Consider the following 12737-nt stretch of genomic DNA (forward strand, 5'->3'; position numbering starts at 1 on the left):
ATACCCTGAGTCAGTGCATATTGGGCTTTTGGCATGAATCATTTGCTCAACAAGGATTGGGAATACGTTCTTCATATTTATGAGGAGGAAATGAAAGAGAGCACGGGATGGGGGAGGGGAGAGGAACAAGCAAAATTAATGGTGTCGCAGACCTACTGTATTAAACCCGGTACAGCAGCAGCCCCGTGCACGGAGGGACCACACTTGGGCTGCGGGCAGCTTTGACAGTGCAGCCTCCCGTTTTGTATGCATGGGAGGGTTTTTGATGCTTTTTTTAATGGCCACACCACTGATGTTCTGGTTTTATGATCAGGGACATTTGTAGAGTGTGGAGGGTGAGGTCGCTAAGTGGTTTGCAGTTGACTTCTGTGAAACCCAACTTGTCAAGTAGAAGACATTTGAGAAGGATATTGATGAATGCCCATCCATCTACGGGGCAGGAAAACACAGCCAGTTGTTAATTTCTCAATGCAGAAAGCAGTGATGACATGGAAAAGCAACTGCCAGGGGAAAAAAAATTATGATAGATTAGATCAGGCAATTCTGAAAGCAGCTGATGTTTTCGAGTTAGGTTAACGGTTCAGACCTTTTCTACACGGTCAGAGATTTATTCTGCATTAGTAAGATTCCCCTTTCCACTTGCTGCACTGCACTGGGCATTGTTTCCCTGAGACCCAGCTACCTGAAATGTAATAATATAAAATGGTCCTCAAACACGATAGTTCAGGGAGAAAGAAACGATTTTGCGACAACAGGGCCATGAAAGCACTGGTCACAGTTTGCACTTGACATGCCGACTTTCACGATTAAATCTGGAGAATGTATTTCATTTGTGCACTTTTGGGGTATGATGGCTTTATCAAATATACTTTCATTTTTATGTTTATTTTTATTGTTACTTTTGTTTTTGCTGATACAGTTTTTTTTAAAAAAATTTTTTTAACGTTTATTTATTTTTGAGACAGAGAGAGACAGAGCATGAACAGGAGAGGGTCAGAGAGAGGGAGACACAGAATCTGAAACAGGCTCCGGCTCTGAGCTGTCAGCACAGAGCCCGACGCGGGGCTCGAACTCACGGACCGCGAGATCATGACCTGAGCCGAAGTCGGCCGCTTAACCGACTGAGCCACCCAGGCGCCCCGCTGATACAGTTTTGATTTGTCATCCAAGCAGATCTAATCTCGTTGCTGACTCTGGCCCACCCCGTTGAAAAGGTGCCCCCCAAACGTTAAATTGTTCAGATCATTATTGAGCACCTGCTGTGTGCCAAGAACCATGCTAAGCTTGGGTTTAGAGTAATGACAGATGGTTTGGGTCCTCGTGGTTCTTGAACCCCAGTGGTGAGACAGACGTTAAACAACTAACCTCACAAAGATGCCATTACAAATTGATACGGGGGAAAATAGAGAGTGACCAAGAGAGAACATAGCATAGAGTTTAGATGGTAAGAATCCCCTGACTGGTTTTCTGAGGTCTTGTTGGCACTGAGCGTTTCCACCGGAAGTGTGGGCTGCAGGCACCAGTATGTTTGCAGACGATCCCCTCTTGCAGTTCCAGAAAGGGATGTGCTGTCTGCAGGAGGTATTTTTGCACTGGTTACGGAAACTGCGCACTGTGGACCACCATGTACTGCCACTGAACAGAAACTTTAAGAGGCCCTTGGGCATGTCATTTTAGGAGATGTGTAATACTGAGGCAGCAGGGCTTTTCACTCGGTATCAGTTTATGATTCTTGGGATTTTACGGAATGCATCTAGCAGCCAAAACGTGTCAATATGCAGACCGGCCATCGCGCAGGAGTGTGACTGGTTCTCCGTTAGGCTCCGATGCAGCTCTCTCCTGCTGTGGTGACTGCCCCGGGAACGTGCTCTTTCTAAAACCCGCTGGCCCCCGAGAGCTGAGGCTCCAGGCTGAGTGGCAGCCTGGTCCCAGGACGCGTGCGCACAGCTGCCCTCTGCTGGGTTATGTGTCGAGCGTCTCCCGGGTTGCTGTCTAGCCAACTAACCAAAGCCGTGGCTGAGTGAGTGGCTTTGAGGTGCCGCAGATGAAACTCCTTCCCGGGGGCCACGCGCGTCCCCGTGTAACCGCTGGGGAACATTAAGTGGCACCTACTCTAATTAACCTGCTGTCGTAAAGCTGCACCAGTCATTGTGTTAAATATGCATCTCGAAGCCAAAATGGCAAACCCACCACAGGGGTGTTCAGATTAATAGTCTGTATCTCTTTTCTTTCTTCCCAAGAGTCATTTAGGGAACGTGTTAGTGGATATGAAGCTCATTGACATCAAGGACACTCTGCCTGTGGGCTTCATCCCGATTCAGGAGACGGTGGACACACGTGAGTCTCCCTTTAGCACCACTCATTACGACGGGACTTTTCTTCCTGCAGGTGTATTTTTAGAGGTTTTGCATGGGCATTTTTCTTTGGGAACATTCCAGGAGGCCTTGCTGCATGCCCGTGAATGAACCCTGCTGCTTCTGACGCGTGTCTGACTTGGTTCTCCGAGGAGTTTGTGGTGTTCTGGGGAGCAGCGTGTAAATGAGCAGAATGTCCTTTTCTCTTACAACGGGCTCCCTGCTGAATCGGCCGCCTCAGGAACACAACGGTGAAACTGCTCGTGGTTCGTGGTTAGTCCATCCTCTGGTGTTAATGGAAGCCAACCTTGGCGCAAGACCCAGAAGCATCAGGAAAAAAATCAAAGACGCCTGGGGAATACAGGTGCAATAATGTCCTTATTTTTGGCTCTTGGAGCACACAAGAAAAGTCGGAACCAGAAAGCCTGCGCTAGAGGACACAGGGTTCAAGTGTGAGTGAATACTCTGACCCCTGAGCCACAGCGAGCAGAAGCGCGTCCCCGGCCAAATAGAAGCTTTTTCAGGATCCTGGAGTGCTTTGAGGTTCTTGTCAGGCACGTCAGTTATTAAATCATGCTGGAAAACCTCTGGATATTTGAGCCTCCCCATTTTGATACAACTTAACTTGTTTTATTTTTAACTACTGATCCCAACTTTAGGATGTCCCCAACAGTGAAGCAGCAAATGGAAAACAAAGAATCCTTTCTTTATTACATATGATTCACTTGTGAAATTCTGGATCTCATTCTTTGTCATACATGCTTTATTTTTCCATAGTTAGTCCCATTTTGGGCCCACAATTTTTTTGCTGTTTTCTTGCTAGCATTTCATATAGACCAGACTTTGCATATCTACACAGACGCCATATAGCCATTTTTTTTTTAATTTCTTTATTGTAGAGAGAGAGCACATAGCGGGGGAGAGTGGCAGAAGGACAGAGAGAGTGAGAGAGGAAGGGAGGGAGAGAGAGAATCTTAAGCAGGCTTCACACTCAGTGTGGAGCCCGCCACGGGGCTCAATCCTGGGATCGTGATCTGAGCCGAAATCGAGCGTCAGCCGCTCAACCCACATCTGAGCCACCCAGGCACCCCCCCCACCCCGCCACCCCTGGCCATTATTTTAATGAAACAAGGATATTCCAGTGTATAGCGTATTTTTATTTTCTTAATTGTCCTCTCACTTTTGGCCATTTTGTTTTTACTTGTTATATACGTATTAGCTAATAATCATGAGAGCGGACGTGTTGTAACCTAACAGATGCTAACCCCTGTGATAAATGGTTCCTGACTTCACTGAATCTTCAAAAGACCCCTATTTAGAGATGAGCATTATTAAACCCATCACATGTGAGAAAAATGAGGCACAGGAACTGCTGAGGGTTTGAAGAACTTATCCAAGATTCAAGTGGGGGAGTAACTGGAAGACACACGCAAGTCAGACTCCAGCCATACTGTTAGCCACACAGCCGCCCTGTAACAGCATGTGGTTAAGTGCCTTTTACAGAAGGGTTTTATATATTTATGCATCAGGGTTTTCTGGTAACGGTTCTATTGAGATATAATTCACCTACCATATAATTCACCCATTTGAAGTATCCATTTCAGTGGTTTTTAGGATAGTCACAGAGTTGTGCAACTATTACCACAATTAATTTGGAAACACTTCATCATCAAGAAAACCCTCTACTCATTAGCAGTCACTCTCCATTTCTCTCCAGCCCTCACCTTGCCACCGCTTCCCAGCCCTGGGCAACCACTAACCTACTTTCTGTACAGACTTGCCTGTTCTGGACACTTCATGTAAACAGGATCCTCCAACATGTGGTCTTTTGTGATTGACTCTTTTCACTAAGCATAACCTTTTCAAGGTCCACGTTGTAGCATGTGTCAGTACGTTATGCCTTTTTATTGCCGGATAATATTTCGTTATCTAAAGGTCCCACATTTTGCTTATCCATTCAGTTGGTGGACATTTGCACTTTTGGCTATTAGGATTGATGCTGCTGTGGGCATTCATTACAAGTCGTTGTGTGGTGTGGACCATGTTTTTCTTGCTCTTGGGTGCACACCTAGGAGTGGGATTTCCAGCGTCACATGGTAACTCTGTATTTAATTTTTTGAGGACCCACCAAACTGTGTTTCAGGGGAGCAGCACGATTTTGCATTCCCACCAACAGTGTTTAAGGGTTCCAGTTTCTCCACATCTTCACCAGCACTCGTTATTACCATTCTGGCCATCTTAGTGGGTGTGGAATGGTCTCTCCCTGTGGTTTTGATTTGCATTTCCTGATGGTTAACGGTGTTGAACAGCTTTTCACGTGCTTGCTGGCCATTTGTATATCTTCTCTGGAGAAATGTCTCTTCTGATCCTTTGGCATTTTAAATTGGATTGTCTTTTTATTGTTGAGTTGTAAGAATATTTTCAGATATTCCAGATACAAGTCCTTTATCAGTTATATGGTTTGCAAAATTTTCTTTCTTTGGGTTTTCTTTTCACTTTCTTGACATCCTTTGAAATGCACAAGCTTTTTATTTTGACGGAGCTCGGTTCATTTACTTTTTTCCTTTGTTGCTTATGTTTTTGGTGTCATACCTAAGAAAGCATTGCTTAACTCAAGATTACCAAGATTTATGCCCGTGTTTTTTTCTGAGGGTTTATTGTTTCAGCTCTTACATTTATGCCTTTGATCCATTTTGAGTTAACTTCTGTGTATGGTGTGAGATAGGGGTCTAACTTTATTCTTTCACATGTGGATGTCATGTTCTAGCACGATGTGTTGAAAAGACTATTCTTGCCCCCGCTGACTTGTCTCAGCATCCTTGTTGAAGATCATTTGACCATAAATGTGAGTTTGTTTCCAGACCCTTGAGTTCTCTTCCATTGATCTGTATGTCTTTCCTCATGCCAATAGCACGCAGTCTTGATTACCGTAGCTTTGTGGCAAGTTTTGAAACCAGGAAGTATGAGTCTCCCAACTTCATTCTTCTTTTTCAGGATTATTTTGGCTATGCTGGGTCCTTTGAATTTCCATGAATTTTAGGATTAGTCTGTGTCTGCAAAGAAGCTAGCTAGGTTTTGATAGGAGTGGTGTTGAATCTCTAGATCAGTTTGGGTATGGGTAAGATTTTGAATGATTTTCTTGTGATGAGTTTCCAAGTACTTGAGGCTGCAGGGTCTTAGGTCCGCTCTGGTCTGCTCCAGCCTTCTTCTACAAACATTTTCCTTCTCTTCAAGCACTCTATACTTGACCCACACTGAGGTACTCACTCTACACTCTTCACTCCTGTTTCCTTCCTGACTCTGCTTATTGGCTGTGTTGTTTTCCTTGCCTGAAATGCCCTTTCCCTCAATTCTGAGCGTCCACACCCCTTAGCTTTCAAGGGCGAGCTTTAATTCTGCCCCCTGCGTGAAACCGTCTCTGACCCCGAGGTACCAGTTTCAAGTAAGTTCGCTCTCCTCCACGGTCAGCGAAGATTGATGAACGCCTCCATAGGCACCACAGGCTTTGCGAGAGAAGGTGACTAAGATACTGGGCCTTCCCTCCAGGAGCTCAGTCTGGTGGGTGACCTGGCCCTGAAAACAAGGTCTCACGTTACAACGTAACCAGACAGAACTGTCATCCGTCAGAGAGCAGGGGCCAGCTGCCTCCTTTCCACTTTTCATCACAGCCGGCACAGCACACGTTTAGTGGAGGGAGGGAGCAACGTAAGCACTGCGGTGCAGTGGTCGGAAGCCAAAGGAAGCGATCGGGTTTGCCTCTCAGTGGCCCCCTGTTCTCTGTCAGGACACGCTGCGGCTTGGCGTGGGGGAAGCACGTGGGCTCCGGGGTCAGACTCACTGATACAGGGTCTGGCTCTGCCACTTACGGCTTTAGCACCCCAAGCACATGACTTCACCCTTCTGGGCCTCAGTTTCCTCATCTGTAAAACGGAGGGGGGAATGTCCGATACCTCGTAATGTTTTTAGCTTGGATTTTAGCCGCGTCTATGTCTTCTGCGCATCTTTGCTACTAACCTTTTTCTCTGAGGGTGAGATTCATGTTTAATTCATTGTCGAATCACCTAAGGCACCTACCATACACAGCACCTTGCTCGGAGGATGGGCTTCATAAAGATAAGCTTTAGTAGTCTCTGTTGCCAAATTAACTTCCAGAAATACCAGTTCACGGTGCCACTAATGATACAGGCTTGTTTCTGTTTTCCAGAGGCCTGTCGGCGTAGGCTTTAAATTTTTATTCAGTTTTACTATTCTAATTTTATTTAATTTTCTCGTCATCATTCATTAGCAAGACCTGAACATTTTCACACGTGTTCGCTTGCTGCTTTTGCTTATTCTTATGTGACTCGTCTGTTTAGGAACTAAAATTGCCTTGTGGACTTGTATTCATTTCCCACTTTTCCCCCGTGTTTTTCTTAGGTTCAAAATTTGCCTTGGTGTTCGTTTTTGACAACTAATTGACTTGTGATGTCTTTATATCGATACACTGGAAAGCCACGAGGGATTTCCCATTCTGCATTTTCCTCCTGATTTGTTGAACCAGTTAAGTGAGGAGGCCCAGGGCCTCGTCCTGTCTGGGCCTGCGGTCTGGCTGCGGTGCAGCCCCCGTGATCTGGGTGGGAAGCCTCTTCCCCGTGACTGGGGGTCTGTCACTTGGCTGCCCGTGGACATCCTGAGGGCAGGTCCTCGCATCACCAACAAGTGTCTCCCCACACACGGAGAGGGGGTGGGCTTAGGGTAGCCTCTTCATTTCGGGTTAGATGTCGTTTCCTAGAGCCTCTTCCCAGGGGCCAGGTGAGCCCAGACCGACCGGAAAGACCTGTGGTCAGCTCTGTGCAGTTTGCAGCGCCTTTAAGGCCCCGATTTTATGAAGTCAGCCAAAAAACAAAAAAAAGAAATGAGACTCTTGTAATGAATTTAAAATAGTTTGTTGCTATCCACACAGTACTTAAAAACTGGAAGACTGTTTGTTTTAGTAAAGTGCTGTATCCTTCCTCTGTGTTCATTAGCATGACTGAACACATTTCTATTGACTCTGTATAATGTGTTTACTTAGAATCAGGCCTGTTTAAGCATGTGTAATTAGTGGCTCCGTCTCTTACCCCGAGTTGCTGTAGATGGAGGAATGGAGCAAAGAGCAGGGTGGCAAAGGCAAGTAATATGCCGGCCTTTTCGTTTATTGGAGGAAAGGTCTCACCTTCTTCACACATTCAAAGGTCCCATCTTACCGGCTAATAGTTTCTGAAGGGGCAGGGTCGCTACGGGTGTTTCCCGCCCGGGGTAACCGTCCCTGCCTTGTGAGGTATGATGTCTGGGGTCTGGATTGAGGACGTTACTACTCCTAGCTCATAGATCGGATCTAGCCCTCAGTTCCCTTGCCTGGGAAAAGAACCCACCAAGTTCCTGAGTTTCCTCCCCTCCCCACTCCCAAGTCTACGAGGCACCACCACTGATGGCGATCCCCCCTCCGTCAAGCCAAGACCAGCAGCGGGACTGCCCTTCCCTCCCCGTTCTGTTGTCTGATTTGAAAGTGCGTACTTTCTGCCCCAGAACTGAAAGGTCCTGAAAGTCAATGTCAAACACTGACATAAATTGTGTGCTAGAGGTTTACTGGTAATAATGACGATAAGAACATTCATGGCTGTGCTTTATCGAGCACTTACTATGTGCCAGGCACTGGGCTAAGTGAAGCATATGATGTGGTATCACATTTCGTCCACCCAGTGTCCCTTTGGGGTGGGGTTCCATTAACTCCCTTTTGCAGATAATGAAACCCAGGCTCAGAGAAATTAAGTCACTTGCCTAAGATCATAGAGCTGATGGCGGAATTGGGACTTCAACCCAGATACATCAGACTCATGTATTGAGTGGCTGCAATGGATTGAAATTCATTTTTTAAAACCACAAATGGGGGCGCCTGGGTAGCCCAGTCGGTTAAGCATCCAGCTCTTGGTTCCGGCTCAGGTCACGATCTCATGGTTCGTGACTTCGAGCCCCGAGTCAGGCTGTGTGCTGACAGCACAGAGCCCGCTTGAGATTCTCTCTCTCCCTGTCTCTCTGCCCCTCCCCAGCTGGCTCTCTCTGTCTCTCTCAAAATAAATAAATAAAACTTAAAAGAATAAAACCCACAAATGAACAAACCAAAAAACACCTGGTTGGTCACCATTGGAGGTTGCTACATCACCAACTCATTGCTCTAAGATTTAATAGGTAAGAGCAAAGAATCATGTGTTTTTCTTTCCTTTCCTGTACCATGCCTTCTTCAGGGAGACCAAGTAGTTGACGAAGAAAAGTTATTTTTTATGTAGAAGAATTCCAGCTAATAAATGCAGAAGAAATCCCAGAATTAGAAAACGGCCATTTTGAAAACTTTAATGAGATTATGGATCTAGGTAACAGTCCTCAGTGGATGAAAACACTGCTCAAAGGAAGGTAGTTGGGGACTTTATAACCCAAGTTCCGGGCCGACACCATGGGAACCCAGGGTGGCACAGCCGGATGCCATACCTCATGATAGGACACTGTTGGACATATATGTACCACTTGTGAAGCATTCCTACCTAAAAAAACAACCAAACGAACAAACAAAATCTAACCTGAATCTAATCAAGCCTTCCACTCTAACTGCCACCTTACAGGAAATACAGGAGAATGACCCAATCTTACCAACTTGTCAGTGCCCTGAAGAAGAGGGGAGGGTGGAGAGGTTGTTACAGAATAAAAGGAACCTAAGAGTCCTAACAACCAGAGCTGGTGCATAGACATTGTTTGGATCTTGATCCAGGGAAAGCAATAGTTAAATGATATTTTTTGAGAATAATAGAGAAAACTTAAATATAGACTGTTCGTGATAGTTAGGAGTCATTGTTCATTTTGTTAGCCGTGATAATGGCGCGCGGGTCATACGAAAACTGATCGTTTGCCTTGGATGCCTACTGAGATATTGATGGGCGATATGACACGGGGCGGGGATTCATTTTAAATCCTCCAGCAAAACTACCAGGGAATGGGGGAAAGAAAGAGGTGACAGCAGCTTGTCCGTTGTTGACAGTGTTGAAACTGGATGATGAGAACAGGTGGATTCATTCATTCTGTTGTTCTCCCTACTTTGGGGAATGTTTGAAATTTTCCATAATAAAAAGAAAGAAGAAAAGCCCCAGTGGCAAAAAGCATTAATACTCAGGGTGTCCGTGGGTATGTCCCTGATGGCTTGAGCAGTGAGCAGATGATGGTTGTGGCAGTTATGTGGCTGTGAAGCCAGCTCCACGGGTTTATTCCAAGCTGCTTCTCCTTGCAGAGGTGTGTGCACCCCTGGAAGCCCTTCCCGGCAGGGGTGTCTGGGGTCAGGTCCCGAATGCAGGGCAGGGCTCCTGGTGCCTACCCTGCAGTCCCAGCCTGTGGAGGGCAGGAGGGGTGCAGCCCAGTGGCTGGGATGACCGGTCGCTTTTGCTGCCAAGAAGGGAGCGTGACAGGAGACACGGCGTTCAGAATAGAGATGTTGGCGTCTCTGGTAGACTCATACCTTTTCTTGTCCTTTTCTTCAGAGGAAGTGGCTTTTAGAAAAAAGAGGCTGTGCATTAAATTTATCCCACGGGATTCAACTGAAGCTGCGATTTGTGACATTCGGATCATGGGCCGGACGAAGCAGGCCCCCCCTCAGTACACGTTTATTGGGTAAGTCTCAGGAACGCTGATCTCCTCTCTTCTCTCTGCCAGGAGTGCTCAGGTCACTCCCAGGGCTGAGGTCCCGAGACGGTGTGTGACCCGGGGGCTCTCGGCCACCTGCCTCTCTAGCCTGAGCTCTCATTGCTGCCCTTCCTGCTTACGCTGCTGCCAGTCCAGACGCAGAGCCCTTGACCTCTCTGTGCCTCTGCTCACACTGCCTGCTCTATCTAAGGGACTTTCCTTCCCTTGTCCTCCTGTGTGTCCGTCCTTCAGGCTTCTCGGGGGCCTTTCCACATACCTGAAAGCCCAGATATTCGCTCCTTTTTGACCACTTGGCCTCAACCCTCTACATTGTGTATTCGCCCCACCAGAGTTTAAGGAGCACCTGTTTTGTCCCTCAGGGCCAAAGACCCCGGCTGTGGTGCTGAGGGAGCAAGCAAAGACCTGCTCTCATGGAGCTGGTCTTCTAAAGGGGGAGACAAGCAGCAAACAAGAAATAAACGAGACCATTTCAGTTAATGGCGAAAATGAAACAGCAATGAACGGAGGCTACTTCAGCGAGGGTGTCAGGAGGGTGACATTTGACAGAGATGTAAATGTCAAGAAGAAAGCAGCTCTGCAGAGACTTGAAGGCAGAGCCTTCTAGGCCCAGGAGAAGAGCGAGTGTAAAGGTGGGAATGGGTGTGGCATGTTCAGGAGCAGAAAGCAGCCCAGTGTGGCCGGCACAGGCAAGCGAGGATGAGCCGGGGTTTGGAGTGAGCGGTTAGCAAGACCTCGCACAATCGTGGCGGAAGTTTGAATTTTATTCCAAGAGCAATGGAGAGCCATCGGAGGGTTTAGAGTCGGGAAGAAACATGAACATTGCCTGACTACATGATAATTCCTTGTGCAATTCTTTAGTCTGATGCTCATCCTCCCTGATAAGCAGAGGACTGCTGAGGGCTTGGCCCACTGTGTCCTATTCACCCGGTAGCCTCAGTACCAGACGTGGGCCCAGCTCTGTAGCTGTTTTATAAATACTAAGTACAAAGAATCTCAGGATTTCACTCTGGGCTCTAGATTGTAAGTGACAAGAAACCCAACCCAGGCTGGCTTAAGCAAAAGGAAGAATTCGTTGGCCGACGTAACAGCAGAGATCAGAGGGCAGGATGGCTTCAGGTGTGGCTGGAAGTAGGTGCTCAGAGGACATCCCTAGGACCTGGTTTCTGCCATGTTTACCTCCTTTCCCAGATTCCTTGGGGTAGATGCCTTTCTTCCACATGCTCTTCCCCAGTGGACTCATGGTGGTGTGGGAGCTCCGCCTACTCATCCTCCAGGTTCAAGTTCTGAGGCAGAGAGCAAGTCTGTGTTCTTGATCATTCAAACAAGTTCTAGAATTCAGTCTCAGTGGTCCTGATTGATCTCACTGGGGTCATGTGCACCCTGAACTCATCACTGCTCCCTGGAAAATGTCATTCTCTGAGAAACCAGGCCTGAACCGGAGGCAGGATTGGCTCTGTTGGAACCCAGGGGCTACGACTGAGGAGACAGCTGCCCCCCAGATATGGAGGGAAAGCAAAGAGTCAGAAAGAGGGACGAGTGGATGCTGGATGCCCAAAAGATGACAGGTGTTCATTATATTCAGTCAAGTGAAATTCAGGTCTCTCCAACCAGTGAGTCCCATAGATCATTTTTGGTTCCCCTGGCCACGGGCCTCTCTCCCTGTCCAACTTCGCAGGTACCATGCCCGTCCCCGTGGGCCCCCATGGGTGCACTCTCCTACTTGGCTTTTGCAGTGACCTCTATATCCGGGTTGTGCTCTGTTTTGCTTCTTGTTCACTTGAGCCCAGGTCTTCACTCTATAAGCCAAGCCTTTCTCCGCGGAGCTCTCCCATGGGCAGTGGCTGGGAATGTGGTGTTTGCATGGAGCACCTGGGGAGCAAGTGTCTCAGGAACACCTGATTTTCATCTTGGTGCACAATTAGACTCTCGGCTGTGGAATCTGAATGTCCTGATTCAGGATTTTGTGGTCCCTAAGAAGGATTCTATGATCATCCTCTTCCTACACACTGAAAAGTCCTGTTTTGCAACATGGTTTAAACTAATTATATAAACAGGATTACAGGAGGAGGAAATAGTTAAGAGAATGACCATACTTTAGGTATTTTAGAAGCAGCTATTTACATACAAATAAAAAGTCATTTAATAATGAACTTTTTTTTTAATATTTATTCATTTCTGAGAGCACGAGTGGGGGAGGGTGGGAGACACAGAATCCGAATCAGGCTCCAGGCTCTGAGCTGTCAGCACAGAGCCCCACGTGGGGGCTTGAACCCATGAACCGTGAGATCATGACCCAAACCGAAGTCAGATGCTCAACCGACTGAGCCAGCCAGATGCCCCAATAATGAACTTTTAAAGTCTAATTTCAGTTACTATGTGTATTTTAAATTACAAGCTATAGTACTTTAAAAGACTCCATTTTTAACCAGTTTAAATAATTCTAAAGAATAGATTGTTACCATATGTATCTTGATAATCAAAACTAGAATCTTCTTTCTTTTATATCATTCTGAAAAGATTGCTAAATTAGCACATTTGGTATCATCTTGGAGCAAACATTCTTTTCCATAAGATGACAATTCCCGCGTTGTTTTTTTAAACATTTATTTTTACGTAATCTCTTGGGGCTTGAACTTACAACCCCAAGATCAAGAGTCACATGCTGCACCACTTGAGCCA

The 12737-nt window shown here is 46.7% G+C and overlaps 1 protein-coding gene across 2 annotated transcripts in view; it reads left to right on the forward strand.

Moving 5' to 3' along the window:
- MVB12B (multivesicular body subunit 12B) overlaps positions 1 to 12737 on the forward strand; it is a 192800-nt gene that overhangs the window by 66552 nt on the left and 113511 nt on the right. For both annotated transcript variants that reach the window (XM_047069613.1, XM_047069621.1), the window contains exons 4-5: positions 2241 to 2337; positions 9896 to 10025. In XM_047069613.1, coding sequence (XP_046925569.1) covers positions 2241 to 2337; positions 9896 to 10025 — 227 coding nt within the window. The remainder of the gene's footprint in view (positions 1 to 2240; positions 2338 to 9895; positions 10026 to 12737) is intronic.

The sequence above is a fragment of the Lynx rufus genome, unplaced genomic scaffold (genome assembly GCF_022079265.1).
Source record: "Lynx rufus isolate CCGP_SWC_20201006 ecotype Redwood Valley unplaced genomic scaffold, mLynRuf1.p SCAF_10, whole genome shotgun sequence".
Classification (NCBI taxonomy): Eukaryota; Metazoa; Chordata; class Mammalia; order Carnivora; family Felidae; genus Lynx; species Lynx rufus.